Here is a 22404-nt window from a genome sequence, read left to right as displayed (position 1 = left end):
AGCAGAGTGTGTGTCAGTATTATGTGTACTCAGAACATTGCCCCAGCCTCTGGTAACTACAGTTCTGCTCTCTGACTTCCTCCCTAGATACCTCATACAAGTGGAACCATAAAATATTTGGCCTGTGTCTGCCTGGTCCTGGCATGATGCTTCAAGTCCATTCATGTGGAAGCCTGTGTCAGAGTGCATTTTATGACTGAGTGCTAGTCCATTATGTGTGCCAGTGCCATGCTGTTCATTCATTTGTTGGTGGTCATGAACTGTTTCTAATTTTTTCTGTGGGGAATTAAGCATCGGCGCACCAGTGTCTGCCTGAGTCCTTTCCTTTAGCTGACTTGGATGTACACCTAAGACTGAGGTTGCTGGGTCATATGATATAGTTCTATGTTTAACTCTTTGGAACAGCCAACCATTTTCCACAAGGGCTGCACCATTTTAGTATTCCCAAGAGGGAACCCAAGAGGGTTCCAGTTTCTCCACATCCTTGCCAATACTTGGTAATGTTTGGTTGTTACCCCCCAGCCCCTACCCCAGATGCTGGGGGTTCAACTCAGGGATCAAACTGCATTCCTTGCTTTCCAGTCTCTCCTTAACGTTTTTTGTTTAAATGGCACTCTGAGTAGATCTAAAGTGCTATCGTTTGTTTGGTCTAGAGTTTGTTTTTTGCCAGTCTTGGGGCTTGAACTGGGCCTAAGCACTGGCTTCTTTTTGCTCAAGGCTAGTAGCCCTCTACCACTTAAGCCACAGAGCCACTTACAGCTTTTTCTATGAATCGAACCCAGGGCTTCATGCATGCTAGGCAAGCACTCTACCGCTAAGCCACATTCCCAGTCTGGAGGTTGGTTTTTAGTGCATTTTGATTTGGTTTTGTACTTTGGAGACAGGGCCATGCTCCTGGTTTTGATCTGCATTTCTGTAAACACTGACCACTCTAAGCCTCCATGTGGGTGTGGACTGGAGCATTCATGTGCATATTGGCTGCTTGCGTTTTCTTTAGAGATAATTTGTTTTAAAATCTCTAGCTTTGGCCTTCAGTTGTAAGTATAGGGAGGTGTATGTCAGAAAAGCAGTTCAAGCAGAATATGCTAAGTTGCAGAGAAAATGCCCTATTGGATGTTCTAAAATCCTTATCTTAAATAGCTTGTTGGTTTGGAAAGTAAGATCCTATTATGACTGAATTCTAGTTATTGGAGGCTGGTTTTTATGGGATGCTGGTGTGCTTTATTTTTTTGGCCAGTCGTCCTGGGGCTTGGACTCAGGGCCTGAGCACTATCCCTGGCTTCTTTTTGCTCAAGGCTAGCACTCTACCACTTGAGCCACAGCACCACTTCTGGCCATTTTCTATATATGTGGTGCTGGGGAATCGAACCCAGGGCTTCATGTATACAAGGCAAGCACCCTTGCCACTAGCCCACTGGTGTGCTTTAAAAAAAAAACACACAAAAAACTGCATTATTGGTTAATCAGTGTCTCCAACCCAGAATATCAGTGGCAATTCTTGTGTTAGATGAATTTTGTGGAAGTAGGGATATGGTAGAGAAAGATGAAGAATGGATTGGAAGGTAGTTTGGGAGAGAACTTCTTACATTTCTGCTGCCACATGCAGGACATTTCTTTCTTTTTTTTTTTTTTTGCCAGTCCTGGGCCTTGGACTCAGGGCCTGAGCACTGTCCCTGGCTTCTTTTTTGCTCAAGGCTAGCACTCTGCCACTTGAGACACAGCACCACTACTGGCTGTTTTCTATATATGTGGTGCTGGGGAATCGAACCCAGGGCTTCATGTATACGAGGCGAGCACTTTACCACTAGGCCATATTCCCAGCCCCCAAGACATTTCTTTATTGTGCTGGCGCTAAGGCTTGAACTGGGGACTTCATACTTGTGCTTGGCTTTTTCACTCCAGGCTGCACTCTACTGGTTAAACCACACAGCTCCACTTCTGGCTTTTTGGTGGTTAATTGGAGGTAAGAATCTCATGGACTTTTCTGCCCTGGCTGGCTTCAAACTGATCTTCAGATCTCAGCCTCCCAGTCTGGCTTCAAATAGCAATCAGAACTCAGCTTCCTGGGTAGCTAGGATTACAGGCATGAGCTACCATTGTTCGGTTAAAATTGCTAATAGAACAATTGCGGAAACAAGTAGATGGGAGATGTTCCCTTGTTTTTCCTGGAATACAGGAGTTCTTTTTTCTTTTTTTTTTTTTTTTTTTTTTTTGGCCAGTCCTAGGCCTTGGACTCAGGGCTTGAGCACTGTCCCTGGCTTCTTTTTGCTCTAAGGCTAGCACTCTGCCACTTGAGCCACAGCACCACTTCTGGCCATTTTCTATATATGTGGTGCTGAGGAATCGAACCCAGGGCCTCATGTATACGAGGCAAGCACTCTTGCCACTAGGCCATATTCCCAGCCCCAAGGAATACTGGAGTTCTTTGTCTCAGTTTCAGAGTTGAATGTCCAGGAGAAAGACCCATCTGTTTTTCTCCATTCCTAGTGTCTGACACTTGTGTGAAGTCGGCATAGGGTAGTGGATTCTGAGTCAGGGTTTAGAGACAGGTGCACCTCCTGTTGGATATGCAGCTGCTCATGGGTGAACTACTGCAGCCTTTGAAAGTGTAGTCAGAGCTCCACCTTGTGGTGCGCTTGTGTTAGTTGAACTTACTGAATTCTTAGTCTTACATCACTGGTCAAGTGATGTAAACCTCTTATTGGAATACCACCACACCCTTTCCACGTGCAATGGCTGTAGCCACTTTCTCCCTACAGTGACAGAGACTCCCTGAGCCACATCCAGCCCAACATTCCAACCTGGCTTCTTTGGGGAAGTTGACGAGTTTTAACAAATGGCATAGAGACGGGGACCCACCACCACAGGTCCATACAGAACAGTTAGATAACCCCAAAATTTCCTCATGCTGCCCCTTATAGCCATCCCCCCCTTCATTTCCTCTAACAATGTTCCATTACTTATTCAGTTGCTTCCAATTTTGACAATTATGAATAAAGTTGCTATAAACAGTCATTGCTTTTTGTGTGAACACCTTTTCATCTCTTGGGTAAATGATTTATTCTGCTTCCAGCACTCTTCTCTGTGTGGACCAAAGTGCTATAATCTCATTCATACTTCTTATGTCTAATGAACTTTCTTTAATATTTCTAACACAGCAAGTCTGCTAGCAATTAATATCCTTAATTTTTATTTATCCAAGATGATCTTTACTTTTGACAAGAATTGAAGTTATCGGGTTATTTGCTTTTTGCTCATGGCTGGTGTTTTACCACTTTGAGCCTTGGCTTCACTTCCTGTTTCCTGGTAGTTAATTGGAGATAAGAACCTCAGACTTGGGGCTGGGGATATGGCCTAGTGGCAAGAGTGCCTGCCTCATATACATGAGGCCCTGGGTTCGATTCCCCAGCACCACATATATGGAAAATAGCCAGAAGTGGCGCCGTGGCTCAAGTGGCAGAGTGCTAGCCTTGAGCAAAAAGAAGCCAGGGACAGTGCTGAATCCAAGCCCCCAGGACTGGCTAAAAAAACAGAACCTCAGACTTTTCCTTCCTGGGCTGGCTTGGAACTGTGATCCCTTAGATCTCAGCCTCTTGGGTAGCTAGGATTATAGGCATGCCTCACCAGCACCCAGCTAAAAGTTATTCTTTTAATGGTCACTTGGAGCCAAGCCCTGGTGGCTTATTCCTGTAATCCTTGCTAGTCAAGATGCTGAGATCTGAGGTTCACAATTTGAAGCCAAAAAGACTTCTCTTGGCAGAAAAGTCCAAGAGACTCTTATTTCCAAGTACCTAGTAAAATGACTGGACTGGAGGTGTGGCTTAGGTGGTAAAATGCCAACTGAGTGGAAAAGCCAGTGAGAGCACAGTGCCCTGAGTCCAAGCACTGGTATTAGCACAAGTATGAGTTTAAGAAATTAATAAAAAGGTCACAGCACTTGTGAGGTTCAGGCAGGAGGATAGTGAGTTGAAGGCCTGCCTGGGCTACATACAGAAACTTAAAACACCATAAAAGTTACTTTGCCAGCACTGGTGGCTCATGCCAGTAATCCTCCTGGCTACTCCTTCATGGTTTGAAGCAGAAGTCCATGAGACTCTTATCTCCAATAAACTACTCAGAAAAAGAAGTGGTGCTGTGGCTTGAGCACAAGGAGGCTCAGGGACAGTGCCCAGGCCCTCAAGCCCAGGACTGGCAAAAAAAAAAAAGTTAATTTATTACCTGACTTGTGTAACCCTAACTCCACTGGACATCACCTTTTTGTTGTTGGTGGTGGTTGTGGGGCTTGAACTCAGGGTTTGGGTGCTGTCCCTGAGCTTTTTCACTCAAGGCTAGCACTCTACCACTTTGAGCCAAAGCGTCACTTCTGGTTTTCTGGGGGATAATTTGAGGTAAGTGTGTCACAGACTTCTCTGCCAGGGCTGGCTTCGAACCGTGATCCTCAGATCTCAAGTCTCCCGAGTAGCTAGGATTACCGGTGTGAGCCATACATCATCCTAGTAAATACAGTGTCAGATGCTGAACCCAGATTCCGCCAACGCGAGGTTCACCCCCTACCTGGAACGCGAGGCATCAGGATGTAACATCTCAGTAGGGAAAAAGGTAGGCAAAGCTGGACAGAACTATCCCACTTCCGTCCCCAACTGCTGAGCTACTGCCCGCAGGAAGCAGGAAGGTGGAGCTGTGGAGCGCGAGGCCGGGAGGGGGCGTGGCCTGTTGTGGGGGCGTGCCCGCTCTGGGGGCGTGGCTTGCGACGGTGCGCCGCCGGGGGCGTGGCCTCGGCTCCGGACGGAACCGGCCGGCGTTCCCACCGGGAGAGCGAGCCAGGACGCGCGGCGGGGATGGCGAGCGACGAGGCCCGCGGCGGCGCGCCCCCGCGGCCGCTGCACTCGGCGCAGGCGGTGGACGTGGCCACGGCCTCCAGTTTCCGCGCCTTCGAGATCCTGCACGTGCATCTGGACCTGCGGGCGGAGTTCGGGCCGCCGGGGAGCCGGGGGCTGGGCGGCCGGGCGGTCCTGGAGCTGCGTTGCCTGCTCCCCCAGGGCGCCGCGGAGCTGCAGCTCGATTCGCACCCGAGCCTGGAGGTGACGGCCGTGACCCTGAGACGCGGGCCGCCCGGCCCGGAGCGATCGCCCGCGGAGCCCGTGCCCTTCCGCACTCAGCCCTTCTCGCGCTACGGCCAGGCGCTGTGCGTGGCCTTCCCGCAGCCCTGCCGCGCCTCGGAGCGCTTCGAGCTGGAGCTCACCTACCGCGTCGGGGAGGGACCCGGGGTGAGTGCTCCCACGTCCGGCCCGGCCCGACCCAGCCCGGCCGCGGGCCTCGGCCTCCCTTCCGCCTCCGGGCCGCCCCCGCCCTGCGCCCGCCCCACCCCCACAGGGAAGGCGGAGATCCCGGCCGGCTCTCCTAGGCCCCGCCCCGCCCCTCCTAACCCCGGGGCCCGGGTTTCTCCAGACCCGGCACCCCCGCATCCCCGCGCTCGGCTTGGCCTCCGTCCCTCTTGCCTGTCGGGATCAGCCGAATCCCCGCCACTCTGCGCGCACGCCATCCACCATGCTGTCCTTTCTTTTTTCTTTTTTCTGCCAGTCCTGAGGCTTGGACTCCTGAGCACTGCCCCTGGCTTCTTTCTGCTCAAGGCTAACACTCTGCCACTTGAGCCACAGCGCCACTTTTGGCTTTTTCTGTGTATGTGGTGCTGAGGAATCAAACCCAGGGCTTCATGTATGCGAGGCAAGCTCTCTACCACTTAGGCCACATTCCCCTATGACTTGAAGGTCTTCTCACAGTGTTGGTTGACTTTTTAAAAGAAAAATGTTTTATTTGTGTTGGTACTGAGGCCTTTTCTTTCGCTCAAGGCTATCCCTCGACCACAGCTCTGTTTCTGGCTTTTGGGAGGTTAGTTGAAGGTTTTAAAGACTTTCCTGCCCACACTGGCTTTGAACCATGGTCCTCAGATCTCAGCCCCTTGAGTGGCTAGGATTGCAGAGGTGAGCCCCTGGTGCACAGCCTGGGTTTACTCTCAAATCCCAAGCTTTTTGGAACTAAGAAGAAGGGACATTGAGTGCTTCCCATCTGTTAAGAGTCAGTCCGTGAGCTGGATGCTGATAGTTCACGCCTGTAATACTAGCTCCTCAGGAGGTTGAGAGCTGACGATTGAGATTCAAAGCCAAGAAAGTAAATCCATGAGATTCTTATTTCCAGTTAACCACTAAAAACCAGAAGTGGAGCTGTGGCTCAAGTGGTGGAACACTTGCTTTGAGTACAAAAGCTCAGGAACAGTGGTTTCTGTGGGACACACACGCATGCACGCACACGAAGGTCAGTTTGTGTAGGCCTTAAATGCTGTGGCACCTAGTTATTTCTGATAGTGTGAGTTACAGGTGTCACGGGGAACTGCATCGAAGCTTGCTTCTCTGGCTGTCATCTCCCCTTGTGCTTGGAACTGGCTCCAAGAGTAATTAATTCTCTTTCCATCTTTTGCTATTGGAGTAATAAATGAGTCTTGTGATGGAACTTGTTCAGAGAGCTAAAGTCCAAAGCATGCGATACCAGTAGCCTCACAGAAGACTTTGGAACCCTTAGGGAGACATAACTCATCTATAAATGAGTCTGTTTGTCCTGTGATACCTTATTTCTGGCTTTTTGGCAGGAACTAGACAGTCGACTAAGTGATTAGAAAAATTAAATCCTCCCCAAATTTGACTGTTGAGAGTGACACTTCCAACTAGGCCACTTGTGCCTCATTCCCGTAATATTGGCTATTCAGGAGGCTGAGACATGGGGGATCTTGGTGTGAAGCCAGTCTGACCCTGGCAGAGACGTCCTTGAGACACTGTCTCCAGTTACAGAAAAATGCTAGGCTGGAGGTGTGGCTTAGGTGGTAGAATACCAGCCATGAGCAGACCATGTGAGCATCCTGAGTTTAAGCCCCAGTACTTAAAAAACAAAAAACATAGCACCTCAATTTGAGCAGCTGAGTTGAGTAGGCAGAATGGAGTTGCTTTTGTTTAAGAGATAATAGTAGAGGTCTTTGCACTGTGAAGTTCTTTATCCTCTCAAACACACATACACTCACCTTTTCTCTCTTTTGACACGGTCCTGGGGCTTGAACTCAGTGCTGGCCCTTAGCTTTTCCCACTCAACGCTGGCACTCTACTACTTGAGCCACATCTCTACATCTGGCTTTTGGGGGTGGTTAATTGGAGAGAGGAGTCTCACAGACTTTCCTGCCTGGGCTGACTTCAATCCTCAGATGAGCCTCCTGAGTAGTTTGGATTACAGGCGTGAGCCACCGGCGTCTGGTTTCTTTACTACCAACCTGTTATGGGCTTTTACCTTAACTACTTCTGCACCCTCACCTTGACTTCAGACTTGATATAATATATTTCTAAGTTTCTTGATTTCATTTTCTTCAGGCTATTAAAAAAGAGAAAGGAGAGGAAGACGGAAGGGAGAGAGGGAGGGAGGAGGGAGGAAGGAAAGAAGGAAGGGAGGAACTGGTGTAGTTGTGCATTCCTATAATTCCAGCACCCTGGAGGATCATGAGTTCCAGACCAGCCTAGGCTGCATGGCAAGAGCCTGTTGAGTGGGCTGGAGGGCTGGCCTGTAGAGCCACCTGCCTAACGGCCATCAGCCCCTAGTTAAAACCTTAGTACTCCGGGGGAGGGGTGGAAGAAAGAGGCTAGACAAAAACCACAGATTCATACAAAAGTCCAGTGGCTAGTACAGAGCTCCGTACCCTTCCAGAAAGCCTCCCTGTTACCATGTACATTAGCACGAGACAGGTGTTAAAATTGGATATGCAGCATATGCTCCTTAGGCTTCTCTCTCTCTCGGTGCCAGTACTGGGCCTGACCGTTCGGCCTTATGCTCTCACTTGGCTTTTTCACTCCAGGCTGGTACTGGAACAACTGAACCATATCTCTTTAATCGGAGAGTCTCAACACTCTTTCCTGCCTGCGCTGACTTTGAACATTGATGCTCAGGTCTCAGCCTTCTGAGTAGCTAGGATAACAGGCCTGAGCTACCAGTACCTGACTTAGGGTGCCCCACTGTAGAAATTGGATGTTTTTCTCATGATCAGATGGGGTTCTGAGTGGGAACTTGCAAAGCTCAGGGGCCGCTTCTCTTGCCTCAGATTGAGGGGTTTGAGAGGATGAGATGATCTCTGATGGTGGTTGTTGACCACCACTGCTAGCCATTTGGCTCTAGTAGTGTTTATCAGCTTTCTTGCTTGTGGCTCATTTAGATACTATACTATGTTTGTTGGAAGGAGAATAAAATTCTCCCAGACAAAACCTTAAGCCAAGAAAAGCCCAACATTCCAGCCTGGCTTCCTTGTGCTTCTTTAAAATAGGCCTCTGTATTCAAAGCCCTCTCTTCTACCTGGCCAGGCCTGCCTCCCACTGCTCTGTAGCCATAGCCTTCCGTGAATTTCCAGAGCAGGCATCCATTGATGCTTTTGCTCATGTTGGCTGCTCATTTGAAAATGGCTTCTCCCCTTCTCTTATGACCTTGGCTTACCTTTGAAGCCTGGGGCTGGGGATATGGCCTAGTGGCAAGAGTGCCTGCCTCATATACATGAGGCCCTGGGTTCGATTCCCCAGCACCACATATACAGAAAATGGCCAGAAGTGGTGCTGTGACTCAAGTGGCAGAGTGCTAGCCTTGAGCAAAAAGATGCCAGGGACAGTGCTCAGGCCCTGAGTCCAAGCCCCAGGACTGGCAAAAAAAAAAACAAAAAAAAAGAAAACCTTTGAAGCCTCAGCCAGAAAGTTCTGCTCTACCTAAGAAACCTTCCTGGAATAATCGAATCCATTTTTGTTTGTTTGGAATACTGGGGATTGAACTCAGGGCCTCATACTTACTAGGCAGGTACTCTGTCCCTTAAGCCACACCCCTAGGCCCTAATCTATTTCTAAATTGTAGATATATTTAGTGCTAATGATACATCCCCTCCCTGAATTGTATGTATATTGGAAAGGACATCCTTGTGCCATGGGACAAAGTTAGGTTTGTTATAGTCATTGAGGTGTACCCTTGGTTCAAGGAATAACAAAACAAATGAAGATTCATATCATCCCCTGACATTGGTGTACTCGCCTGTAATCCCAGCACTTGAGAGCCTGGAGGGGGATCCTCAGAGCTCATGAGTTCAAGGCCATCCTGGGCAATATAGTGAGACCCCCCCCCCTGCCCATGTCAAACAAAAAGAACTGTGATATGAAGTCTATTCTTTCTGGAAAGGTAAATGAGGGGGGTGGAGAACACACACATACTTCTCACTGACTTCTAGATAGTCCTGCCTTCTGTACCTTCTCAGGAGTTCAGAGATGACTGTTACATTGTTTGCTTGATAAGAAACTGCTACAGTGAGAGGAGCACAGGAAGAGGCCAAAATAACAGGGTCAGAGGCCATGTGTGGAGTTCCTGAGATAGCTCAGGGCTGAGTGTGGTCCATCCTGGGAAGGAGACGCCATACTTGGCACAGATTCCAGGCAGGCCTAAGTGCATGAAAAGAGAAAACTGCTGGGCACCACTGGCTCCTAGCTACTCAGGAGGCTGAGATCTGAGGATCACAGTTCGAAGCTAGCCTGGGCAGGAAAGTCCCAGTGAGACTTTTATCTCCAGTTAGCCACTCAAAGCCTGGAAGTGGAGCTGTGGCTCCAAGTGAGAGTGGTAGCCTTGAGTGAAAAAGCTCAGGGACAGCACCCATACGCTGAGTTCAATCCTTATGATCAGACACCCCCCCCCCCAAAAAAAAAAAATGACTAAACCTTCTGATCCAAGCCAGACTGTCTAGCCGAAGGATTTTAAGGTTTTCCCATATCAGCCAGGCTGGACTGAATTCATAGAGGACATGCCAGTTCTGAAATGCTCTTCTGTTTTAGGTTTGCTGGTTGGCTCCTGAGCAGACAGCAGGAAAGAAGAAGCCCTTTGTCTATACCCAGGGCCAAGCCGTCCTAAACCGGGCCTTTTTCCCTTGTTTTGACACTCCTGCAGTGAAATGCAGATACTCAGCTCTTATTGAGGTAAGGAGACTAAGGTTTGTGTACCTGCCCTTGGGATTAGCAATATAACTTCAAGATCAATCCTGTAATTCTAGCTACTTGGGAGGTAGAGATCAAAGGATCACATTTCAAGGCCTGCGAGGGCATAAAAATGTTGTCTAGATTCCATCTTAACAGATGACTGGGCATATTGAGTGCACATTATTCCAAGCCAGAGGGGAAGCACAATGGTTGAGCACAGTGGTAAGAACATGCCATCCAGTGAAAAAGAGAAGTACAAATAGGAGGACTACAGCTCAGATCCTACTGAGGGGGAAAAAAAAAAAAGAACATGTAACAAGGAACATGCAAGAATGGCTCAAATGGTAGAGTATCTGCTTAGCGAACAGTAGTCCCCAAATTCAAACCCCAAAGCCACCAAAAAATAAGCAAATAAAACACATAATTTCACAGGGGGCTGAGATCTGAGGATCACTGTTTGAAGCCAGCCTGGGATGGAAGTCCATGAGACTCCTCTCTCCAGTTAACCACCAAAAAAGCCAGAAGTGGAGCTGTGGCTCAAGTAGGGGAGTGCTGGCCTTGGGCACAAAAGGTCAGGGATAGCACCCAAAGCCAGAGTTCAAGCCCCAGGGCTGACACCAGAAAAAAAAAAAATTCATACTGGTGAGTTGTCCCAGTATTTAGGAGCCTGAGATGAGGATAATGAGTTTGAGTTCAGCCTGGCTACATAGTAAAACCCTGTGTTCAAAAATGAAAGCAATAATCATAGTACCGTTATCACTTCAGATTTACTTGGTCAGATTTCCATTAGTGAATTATTTATAAATATCCTATGGAATCTCCAAAAAATTCCTTTTTTTGTGTGCCAGTTCTGGCTCTTTTTTTTGCTCAAGACTGGTGTTCTACCATGCCAGTGAAGCCACACCTCCACCTCCCGAAAGACTTAAGATTCTTTCATCTGCAGGCATTTTATGAAGCTTTCTACATCCCATCAGTTTAGCTTAGGGAAAATCTTCGAATGCCTTCCTTTTCTCTGAGGTGGACTCCAGTAATAATTGTCACCACCCGGCTTGCTGGCCATGTTCTTCAAGCCAGACTCTCCAGGTAAGGCTCCTCCACGTCCTGTGTTGCCAGGTCCCGGATGGCTTCACAGCTGTGATGAGTGCAAGCTCTTGGGAGAAGAGAGGGCCAAACAAGTTCTTTTTCGAGATGCACCAGCCCATCCCCTCCTATCTAATAGCCTTGGCCATTGGAGATCTGGTTTCAGCTGAGGTTGGACCCAGGTAAGAGGCACAAACCCCACAGGCAAGGATGGTTTGACCCCTAGGGACAAGAAGGACCCTGACCAGGACACCTGCTGAAGTGAGTCTTAGAAACCCGTGGTTCCATAGAAAAACCTTCTACAGAGAGAAAGGCACAGCATAAGTATAGCTGGTGCAGAGCCTTGATTTCTCCCTTGCTTTTCCTGGCTCCATCCTTCTTCCCTGTCTGGAATGAAATGATCAGTCCTGCTGGCATCTCAGTAGCTGCTGTCTTGGCTACCTTTTGGAAGTGGGGTTGGAGCATAGGAGGCAGTTTTAGAAAACTGATCTTCATTAGTGTCTTTAAATGCTAAATTATCAGGTAGCAACTATATTGACTTTTCTGTCTTTGTGCAAAATCTCCCTATTTTCCCCAGCAATTAATTTAGGAAATATACACTTTTGATCCCCTTATTTTCCTCTGTCTGCTGCAGGTGGGAGCCATGGCATGTCTATGAAATGGTTTAGTGCAAATGAAAAGAGATTTTGTGCAGGTGGCTCATGCCTGTAATCCTAGCTACTTAGGAGGCTGAGAACTGAAGATTGCTGTTTGAAGCCAGCCTGAGGAGAAAAGTCCCTGTGAGCCTCTTTTATCTCCCATTAACCACTCAAAAACCAGAAGTGGAGCTGTGGTTCAATAGTAGTAGAGTGCTAGCCTTGAGCAAAAAAGCTCAGGGACAGCGCCCAGGCCCTGAGTTTAAGCCCCACAACCAACTGAAAAAAAAAAACAGATAGAGAGATTTTTGTATGAGACAAGAAGTTTGGCCAGAAGTTAGGAGTTGATAAATCCCAGCACTTGGGAAACGGAGGCAGGAAGATTGTGACTTCCAGGCCAGCTTGGACTACATAATAAGACTGTGTCTCAAAACCCAAGAAATTTGATGAGAAGTGTAAGTTTTTCTGGCTGACTTAGTACCCACCCACTACGAGCTTGACCCTGCTGTGAGGGGGTGGGAGGTGAACCGCAAGGTGGAGACCCCGCTTCCGGCTCTGCTGCTGCTCCTTGTCTATCACTGGCTCTGCTCTCAGTGCCTGGAAGGGCAGTGTCCTCCACCACCTCCAGAAGATCCAGAGCCTCCCACACGCTTCTCAGCTGTGCTCTGTCGCCTGCTAGGACCTGGGCCTTTGTCCTCAGATATCAGGTGGATCTGCCTCCAGCACTCATTGAAAAGAAAGCCATCTTCTAATAGGCAGATCACAGATAACCTGAAGAATGTCATCTTGTCCATAGAAGAATAGATAAGTAAAGGAATGCCATTTAAGAACGTGCTTACCTTCCTAAAACTCGGTTAGTAAAAATGTGAACTATTCATAGGCGAACAACAGATTCTCATCATAATAATGATGATTTAGAATCCTCTGTAAGAAAGTGAGCACACATGGCTGGCAGAGTGACTCAAGCAGTGGAGCAGCTGCCTGGAAGTAGGAGGTCCCAAGTTCACAGAATGTGAAATCAGGGACAGAATCCGTTTAACGGGGGACAGCGACTTCCTTCCTCCTCCCGTCAGGTGCGCAGTCCTTGTTTCGTGAGTCACATGTGGCTCTTGCGGGTTCTATTAAGTTGGAGGGTCTTCTGGTAGTGAGGTCACTTCTCCGAGGCCACATGCAAGAGGAGGATCCTGTGCAGAAGAGGGTTCTGGAAGTAGTTCAGGAGGTCTATTGTGTGTGTGATACTATTGTGTCCATTCGTAGATAAGCTGACCAAGGTTCAGGGATAGAGACTAGTGCAAGGCCAGGGCCTAGGACTCGGCACCAGGAGCTATGGATTCTAGGGTTAGCTCTTTTTTTTTGTCGTGGGGCTTGAACAAGGGTTCTGAGTGCTGTCCCTGAACTCTTTTTGCTCAAGACGAGTACTCTACCACTTTAAGCCATGGCTCCGCTTCTGCTTCTGGTTTTCTGGTGGTTAAAGATAAGAGATTCATGGATCTTGCTGCCCTGGCTGGCTTAAAACCAGGATCCTCAGATCTCAGCTTCCTGAGTAGCTAGGATTACAGGCGTGAGCTACCAGCACCAACTCAGCTAATCTTTTTTTTTTTTTTCTGCCTGTTCTGGGGCTTGAACTCAGGGCCTGAGCACTGTCCCTGGCTTCTTTTTGCTCAAGGCTAGCGCTCTACCTCTTGAGCCACAGCGCCACTTCTGGCTTTTTCTGTTTATATGGTCTTGAGGAATGCAACCCAGGCTTCATGCATGTTAGGCAGGCACTCTACCACCAAGCCACATTCTCAGCCCATAGAATATGTATTTTTTGCCTGGTCAATCTTCTGTTTACACATCCTAGGTAGCTAGAGTGACAGGCCCAGGCTCCTATGTCCTGCTTTTTATTGGTTGAGATGGAGGTCTCATGAACTCTTCTACCTGAATTGGCCTTGAGCCAGAGTCCTTCCATTCTCAGCCTTCTGAGTCACTGTGGTAACAGGCAGGAGTCAGTGGCACCTAACGGAATCTTTTCTATTTCTTTCCTCTCTTCCTTTTCTTTACTTTTTTTTTTTTAAAGATAGAGTCTCACTATACGTAGCCCACACTGGCCTTAAACTCATGATTGCCGTGCTTGCACCCACCTTCCAAGTGCTGGGATTGTAGGCTTGTGCCCTCCTATGCAGCTTGTTTCTTTTTTGTTGTTGTTGTACTAGGGAGGATTCTTGTGTATGCACAGGTATACAAATAAAAGTTATACCATTAAGCTCCATCCCCAGCCTCTTCAAGCTCTCTTCAATTCCAAAGATTCATCTTAGAAATCAGAAGGACACCGATATCATGTATGTCACTGCGTGAATCCCTTGTGTGCTTTTTTAGTTACTCCTTACCACTGGGTAAACAGACGAAGGTTCAGAGAGGTTCCATCTTGTTTACAGCACAGACTGTGGGGCTAGATCTGGTGGCTGGGGGAAGCCTCTAGCGGCCATCCAGGGTGTGCTAAGCCGCCGCTTGGGTCTGTGTGAATGCTCTGATCTGTGTCTTCTGCCTCTGTGGCCAGTCGCTCACGTTAATTTGGCTCAGATATGGGAAGTGTGGGTCTGAGTCAACCGTCTTTAGGTGTGTTAGAGTCTTGAAACCCATCCCCTGTGATTTGCCCTTAGGAGCCGGGTATGGGCCGAGCCCTGTCTGATTGAGGCCGCGAAGGAGGAGTACCAGGGCGTGGTCGAAGAGTTCCTGGCAACAGGAGAGAAGCTTTTCGGACCCTATGTGTGGGGAAGGTATGGTATCCACGCTGACCAATGTGTCTTGAATTTGAGTCCCTGCTTTCCACTCTCCCTTCTGGAACTGCTTCTTCTCTTCCTTCTGTCTCCTAGACCAAGTTTTCCCTGGTTGCAGAAGCAAAGGAGAGGAGGAAGAGAAGAGGAAGGGCTGAGCGGGCTCCTCGTGGCTGCGGAGAAAGGGGCCTGGGAGGGAGGGCCCGAGGTGAAAGCGATGTGTTAGACGCGGAGACCCTGTGTCCCGCCGTTGTGGGAAGTTATTCTCGCTCCACTTTGTCCTTTGACCTCTTCAAACCTTAGGCTCCTTAGATACAAGGCTGGTTGTTATGACCCCAAGTCGGCCTCTAGTCCCAAATGTATTCCCAAATCTGCTTGGGTGGGGAGAGGGAAACAGACACCACTAGAGCGAGGGAGGCTTCGAGGCAGGGGAAGCTCCCCCGGCAGGAATAAGGGCCCAGGTTCTAGCCCCCAGCGCAGCGGCTGCCGCTCTAAGGGCGTGAAGAGGGGTGGAAAGGCTATGCCGGCAAAACCAGGTCCACTCTAGGGGCTCAGGGTCTCTTGTGACCTCCTGATTGTTTGGCAGGTATGACTTGCTCTTCATGCCACCATCCTTTCCATTTGGAGGAATGGAGAACCCTTGCCTGACTTTTGTCACCCCCTGCCTGCTGGCAGGGGACCGCTCGTTGGCTGACGTCATCATCCATGAGATCTCCCACAGTTGGTTTGGGAACCTGGTCACCAACGCCAACTGGGGGGAGTTCTGGCTCAATGAAGGCTTTACCATGTACGCCCAGAGGAGGATCTCCACCATCCTCTTTGGTAAGGTGCCATCCTCCCCAACACAGAGGCCAGCGCGCCCTCCTCGGGCCTCAGAACCCCAGGGGGAGAGGAGGGAGGAGGTAGTTACGCCGGAAGCTGGCCCTCACATTTTCTAGGCAGGCTCTCTACCACTTAAACTGTGACTTCAGGGCTGGGAATACGGCCTAGTGGTAAGAGTGCTCGCCTTGTATGCATGAAGCCCTAGGTTCGATTCCTCAGCACCACATATAGAGAAAAAGCTGGAAGTGGCGCTGTGGCTTATAGCGATAGAGTGCTAGCCTTGAGAAAGAAGCCACAATGCGGGGCTGAGGATATGGCCTAGTGGCAAGAGTGCTTGCCTCATATACATGAGGCCCTGGGTTCAATTCCCCAGCACCACATATACAGAAAATGGCCAGAAGTGGCGCTGTGGCTCAAGTGGCAGAGTGCTAGCCTTGAGCAAGAATAAGCCAGGGGCAGTGCTCAGGCCCTGAGTTCAAGGCCCAGGGCTGGCAAAAAAAAAGCCACAATACTCAGACCCCGAGATCAAGCCCCAGGACTGGCAAAAAACAAAACCAAAAACCTGTGACTTCAGCCCTTTTATGCGTTAGTTATTTTTCATGCAAGGTCTGTCTCACGATTTTTAGGCCTCTTGTCATGATCCTCCTACCTTCCTACCCTATTCTCTCAACAGTAGGAGGAGGAGGAGGAGAGAAGTAGTTATTACTTTGTGCTGCCACCAGGGCTTGAACTCAAGACCTTGAGCTTTCAGCTTTTTGGGGGAGGAATATTTTTTGCCCCGGGCTGGCTTCCAACCATGATCTTCAAATCTCAGTTTCCTGAGTATCTAGAATTACGAGTATAGGCCACGAGCACCTGGCTTGTTATTTTTATATATTAATTTGTTGTTGTTTTTGCTAATCCTGGGGCTTAACCTCAGAGCCTGGGCACTGTCCTTGAGCTTCCTTTGCTCAATGGTAGCACTCTACCGCTTGAGCCCCAGTGCCACTTCCAGCTTTTTCTGTTTGTGTGATACTGAGGAATTGAACCCAGGGCTTCGTGTATGCTAGCTAAGCATTCAACCACTAAGCCACATTCCCAGCCCCATTGTCAGGGTTTTTTTTTGTTGTTGTTTGTTTTTGTAGCATTGGGCATTGAACCCAGGAAAGGTGCACATGGTAGGCAAGTACTCTACACTTGAGCTCTGTCCCGTCCCCCCCCTTTGTCAGTTTTTATAGGAGACCCGATATATAGGTAACGGCCTGGAAGAGAGACCCACAGCCTCAACCACACTCTTGTAGCCCAGACTCTAGGCTCTGAGTCATTGTCCCTGACCCTGTTTTCCCCCACCCTCCTCCGCAGGAGGAGAAGCGTATTGAGCCTTGGGCCACAAGGGGGCAGCACAGCATCTTCTGCCAGGAAAATCCACTTGGCTGCAGTCAGTGACAACCTTGGGGTTTGGGGTTTGTGTTTGGTGCAGGGGCTGCCTACACGTGCTTGGAGGCTGCAACCGGGCGGGCTCTGCTCCGACAGCACATGGACATCTCGGGAGAGGAAAACCCACTCAACAAGCTGCGGGTGAAGATTGAACCAGGTCCTGGTGGCCCCTCTTGTCTTTCCCCTGCCCTAAACTGAACATGGCTCCCCACGTCAGTCCCAGCCTCCGTGTATACTTCCTTTGGGAAGGAGGGCGGGGAAGGAGGCCAGAGTTCTCTCTGGCCATGCCCTCGCTTTTACCCTGACCGAGCCCAGTGAGCCCAGCGTGTCAGCCGGCCGTGGTCCTGGACCTGTGATTCACGGGGCGCTTTCCCAGGGCCCTGTCCCGCGGGTGCTGCAGGGTTAGCCCTGTGCTAGAGGACCGTGGAGAGCCAGACCAGTTCCGTGACTTGCCCAAGGTCACGGACCCAATCACTTCTCAGTTCAGAGCTTTTTGTTTTTCAACCTTTTTCTTTAGCTACATGTGTGACTAATCTAAAACCTTTTTATGCAATCCAAGTTCATGTTCCTTGGTGCCACTGACTGTGAAGATGAACTTCTTGTGCACTGGTAATTAGTTGTAGTCTAGGACAGTTGTCCAAATACCTTCTGGGTGAGGAGATTGAGTACGTGGTTAGTGAGCCGTGGAGCTGGGAAAAATGGAGCCCGATGTTCAGTCCTAAGAGACGATGGAACCTCCCCAAGCAGAGCACGTCCCAAGAATAAGGGAGATGTGGCAGTTCCTCTAGAGGGCTGGCCATTGCCTCCTCTGAGTCCGTAGACACCGAGCCTCTAGGATCTTCACTGAAATGGGGGAGGTCCTGGGAAATGGGCAAGCCTTCTTGTCCTTGTTGTCTCTGAAGTGCTGTCTCTCCCAGTGTTGGATTCTGGAGCTGGAGAGCAGCGATGCTGCTTGGTTCCGCACGCTCAGCCCCGTCTGCTTTCTCCTCTGCCAGGCGTTGACCCCGATGACACTTACAACGAGACCCCCTACGAGAAAGGCTTCTGCTTTGTCTCCTACCTTGCCCACTTGGTGGGCGATCAAGATCAGTTTGACAAGTTTCTCAAGGTATAGTCAGCTCCCTGTGAGGGGAGAAGGCGCGGAGCGTACGAAGCTGCTGGCCAAAGTGTGAGGTAGAGGCAGGGGGCGTAAGAGGTGAGGGGGGTCGGAGAGAGCCTAGGAAATGGAGGGGCCTGCTCCTCGGAGTCTCCAGAGAATCTGAAAATCACCTCCTTTCTCATAGGCCTATGTGGATGAGTTTAAATTCCAGAGTATTGTAGCTGAAGACTTTCTGGAATTCTACTTGGAGTATTTCCCTGAGCTGAAGAAAAAGAAAGTGGATTCCATGGCAGGTAAGCAGAGATACGGGCCCGCGGACTTCCGGAAGACAGAGGACTTGTATCTAGTGAGCTTGTGGAAGGGCCACGGTGGGGTAGGACATCACTGAGTCAGAGTCACCGCTGAGTGTCACCTGGGGGGCTCCGGACCCGGGGCCGTCTCCCACAGAAGTGACTGGCGCTGTGGCTCAGCGGTAGAGCATGTGCTTAGCATGCACCAGACCCTGGGCTGGATCCCTAGCACCAACGGAAGAACCATTTTCTCTCCTTTCGCTTCCTTCTCCCATCTTCCCATGTTGGCTGGGCGCCCAGACACACACACAGTCAGACCCTTGCTTCTGCGCAGGGCCTTGCTGCCTTTGCACATGTGATTCCTCAGGACAGTGGACCCACAGCCCTGCCTGGCAGCCCCCCCCCCCCCCCGGGCGGCCTCCTATGGCCTTTTGGGCAGAGGAAAATCCCCACCGCTTCTCTCATGTCAGTGTGGGGAGATACGGCTTCCTCGGAGGAGAGAATGTTCTGTCACGGCGAGGCAGGCCCTCAGACACACCGGGAGCTCTGAGTCACTGCTGGCTTCAATACAGTCACCTCCTGTGGTGGCTGGGATCGGTCAGGCCTCAGTGGCAGCTACTCCTCGGTGAGAAGCCTGTATTTCAAGGTCAGGAGACCGTAGCCTACAGGAGTTAATAATTACAGAGTGCTTACTGTGCAGCAGGCAGTGTGCTCTGCTTTTCATGTCTATTTGCTCATTTAATCAGCACAACTGTCAACTAAGGTAGGGCCTGTCACCCCCATTTCACAGATGCAACTGAGGCGTCTGGAGGGGAACGACATGCCCTTGCCTCCGGGCTAGATCATGGCAGGGCTGGGATGGGAACCCAGGCAGATTGAGAGGAGAAGATGAACTTGAATACAGACAGGAATGAACTTCCATCCACCTGGCTCTGATAACAATGTTGAAGTTCAGAGCCAAACCACTGGAGCCAGTTCAGTCTTCCTATGCCGTTGTCATAGCACTAGCTATCGGCCTCCACGAGGCCCTGCTGGGCCCAGTGATTGCCTGGGAAAGTGCCATTAATAACGGCAGCAGGAATTTCAGGATGGCCAGGGGGAGCTGGAGGTCTCTGGGAGTTGCTTGGGCCGGGTGATATAGCGAGAGAATTCTTACAGTGTCTTCTCTCCTTCTGCTCAACAGGGTTTGAGTTTGATCGCTGGCTGAATACCCCGGGCTGGCCCCCCTACCTCCCTGATCTCTCTCCTGGGGACTCCCTCATGAAGCCGGCTGAAGAGCTGGCTGAGCTATGGGTGACTGCAGAGCTGGACACGCAGGCCATCGACACAGTGGACATCTCTTCCTGGAAGACCTACCAGCTCGTCTACTTCCTAGACAAGATCCTCCAGAAATCCCCCCTCCCTCCTGGTAAGAAAAGGGTGGCGCGTTCCCCCGTGCTCAGTTGGGTGGAGAGCTTTCTACCCCGGGGGCTGGCCAGAGGAAGGCAGGCACAGTGCGGTCTTGGCCCGGGGATGCCAGGCTCAGCAGAGCTCTTTATGAGAAACGAATCTGAAGGAGGTAGGGCACGCATGGGCGGAGAGGGTGGGCGGGGACTCATCAGGTTCCCCGGGTTCTGCGGGCCACTGTGGTACGCGCTGCGCATCTCTGCAGTACTCCTCCTACCTACTCTGTGAAGTAGGGGCTGGGACTTCAATCCCCAGGTAACAGAAAACAAGCATGAGTTACCACCAATAGGTCGCACAACTGGTTGGGCTGGGGTTTGAACCCAGTCATCCGAAGCTCTGAACCATGAAATGCTTTGTGGCTGCTCAGTTGGAAATAATATTCGCCAAGGATGGAGGAGAAGTTAAAGCCCCGGAAGCCTTAGCCGGTTTGTGGCTGGAGAAAAGGTGGGGAAGGGTATTTAGTGGAAGTACAGGTATTGATCCAAGAAGGAAGATAACTAGGATTGGAAAAGAACAGAAAGTCTGTAATACTACTGAGTACTTACAGTAGCCTGGCTCACACCTGTAATCCTAGCTGCTCCGGAGGCTGAGATCTGAGGATCACAGTTCAGAGCCAGCTTGGGCAGGAAAGTCCATGAGACCTCCAATAAATCGCCAAAAGGGGGGCTGGGAATACGGCCTAGTGGCAAGAGTGCTCACCTCCTATACATTAAGCCCTAGGTTCGATTCCTCAGCACCACATATATAGAAAAGGCCAGAAGTGGCGCTGTGGCTCAAGTGGCAGAGTGCTAGCCTTGAGCAAAAAGAAGCCAGGGGCAGTGCGCAGGCCCTGAGTTCAAGCCCCAGCACTGGCAAAAAAACAAACCAAAAAAAAATAATTGCCAAAAAGCTGGAAGTGGAGGTGTGGCTCAAGTGATAGAGTGCCACCCTTGAGCAACAGGGCTCAGGGACAGTGCCTTTGAGTTCAAGGCTCAGTGTTGGTACACACAGACACACAGACACACACGCACACACACGCACATTTGGCAAATGTGGTAGTAGGACATTCCCATTCCATTCCGGAGCATACAGTGACCAGAGAGGATGGTGAAGCGCCTGGGCGTCAGCAGCCTCCTCCAAGTCTCCCTCCAGACCTTCACCGCCCAAGGATGGGGCGTCTGCAGGCTCCTCCTGCAAGTCACTAACAGCCCATTCCTTCCTCTGCCCCAGGAAATGTGAAAAGGCTTGGTGAGACGTACCCAAAGATTTCAGATGCCCGCAATGCGGAGCTACGGCTCCGGTGGGGCCAAATAGTCCTTAAGAATGACTACCAGGAGGATTTCTGGAAAGTAAAAGACTTCCTGCAGAGCCAGGTAGGTGACCGTCTATCCGTTTCCACCCTGTCCTCCTCCCCCCCAGCCACAGGCAGGCTGGGGACCGTCCTATCACAGGGCCATCCTGTGGGCAGAGCCTGCTCGGGAAGGAGCTTGATGACCTGTGGAGGCCCTGCTGATTACCCAGTGAGCCATAGATCAGCCGTAGAGGCCTGAAGGAAGAGAGGTGTCCAGAGCTAACCCAAGCTGAAGGGAGGGGAAGAGAACAGTGCGGGAGAGGCTCGCGGGGAAAATGCGGAGGCCGAAGGACTAGTGAGATGGGCCGAGGAAGGGCCAGACCACATAGGTCCCCACTCCCTGGGGAGCTCCAGGACGTGGGTGCAGTTCAAACGCCAGCCGATCCTGCATCCCTTGCGAGAGCTCCTGCTGGGGAAGGGCACGGGGCCGCTGCCGCGGTGAGCCGCCATCGGAAGATTCCACAGCAGGGGAAGTGCTCGGATGCCCTCACTGGGAAGCGCGAGAGCCTCGTGGCGCTCCAAGGTATGGAGGCCTCCAGCGCCTCTCCGGGCACGGCCGGAGCACGTACACTTACGGGAATTTGACTTCAGCATTTTATTGTGCTTAGACTTTATGTGGCCCTGGGCTTTGTTTTGCCAGTCCTGGGGCTTGAACTCAGGGCCTGGGCACTGTCCCTGAGCTTCTTTTGCTCAAGGCTAGCACTCTGCCACCTGAGCTTATGTGGTACTGAGGAATCGAACCCAGGGCTTCATGTATGCGAGGTAAGTACTCTACCACTAAATCGCATTCCCAGCCCCTGGGTTTCATGTCTGTCGCTGCCTTAGTGGCTGACGACCTCCAGCTTTCTCATTTTTGCCGTTCTCAAGTTTGCATTCTCTTGTCAGCCTACTTCATGGGTTTTGGCAGCACTGGAAGGAACGGGGCATCGGCAGGTTTAGGTGCCATGTTGAGGTCTGTCTCCATGCGTCTTTGCTCCTGAAAAGATGTCAGAATGGGCACCTCTACAGGAGCCTCCTCGTTCCAGCGCCGATGCCCCCATCCTGAGGATGGCGTTCTTGTGTCTTGCAGGGGAAGCAGAAGTACACTCTCCCGCTGTACCACGCGATGATGGGCGGCAGCGAGGCGGCCCGCGCCCTAGCCCGGGACACCTTCGCATCCACCGCCTCCCAGCTCCACAGCAACGTGGTCCACTATGTGCAGCAGATCCTGGAGCCCAAGGGCCGTTAGAGGTCGTGCGCACGCTCTGCCTCTTCACACCGGCTCCCGGCAGGGTGGTGCGCGCTGCAGTGTCCGTCCCCTCCGGTGTGGCTGTGTGTCTGACTCGGGGGCCTCTGCTGTGCTGGAACTTCTGGTCCTGAGTCTGAGACCACAGCCCCTCCGTGCGGGCTGCCATCCCCGCTGACTTCCCACTTAAGTCTGGGAGAAGCAGAGAGGCAGTTTTCTTTCTCTTTGTTTCTTCCTTTTTAAAAAAAAAATTGAAATAAATGTTTTTAAGCAAAATGTA

At 50.7% G+C, this 22404-nt stretch overlaps 1 protein-coding gene and 1 long non-coding RNA gene across 2 annotated transcripts in view; one reads left to right on the top strand and one right to left on the bottom strand.

Annotated features, from left to right (window-relative positions):
- LOC125359496 overlaps positions 1-21064 on the bottom strand; it is a 25407-nt gene extending 4343 nt beyond the window's left edge. Inside the window, exons 1-3 of the long non-coding RNA XR_007212566.1 lie at positions 20931-21064; positions 2590-2598; positions 813-814 (exon numbers count right to left, since the gene is read on the bottom strand). This is a non-coding gene — a long non-coding RNA (uncharacterized LOC125359496). The remainder of the gene's footprint in view (positions 1-812; positions 815-2589; positions 2599-20930) is intronic.
- LOC125359490 (arginyl aminopeptidase) lies at positions 4808-22404 on the top strand. Its single transcript, XM_048357259.1, has 11 exons — positions 4808-5267; positions 9885-10025; positions 11139-11287; positions 14383-14499; positions 15083-15318; positions 16778-16891; positions 17730-17842; positions 18018-18126; positions 19307-19531; positions 20779-20921; positions 21969-22404. Exons 1-11 carry the CDS (start codon positions 4839-4841, stop codon positions 22125-22127), a joined length of 1935 nt encoding a protein of 644 aa, XP_048213216.1. The 5' UTR covers positions 4808-4838; the 3' UTR covers positions 22128-22404.

Source organism: Perognathus longimembris, chromosome 11 (genome assembly GCF_023159225.1).
Source record: "Perognathus longimembris pacificus isolate PPM17 chromosome 11, ASM2315922v1, whole genome shotgun sequence".
In the NCBI taxonomy this organism is placed as follows: domain Eukaryota; kingdom Metazoa; phylum Chordata; class Mammalia; order Rodentia; family Heteromyidae; genus Perognathus; species Perognathus longimembris.
Note: the sequence above shows the minus strand (reverse complement) of the source record. Positions and strands in the feature narration are given on the sequence as shown.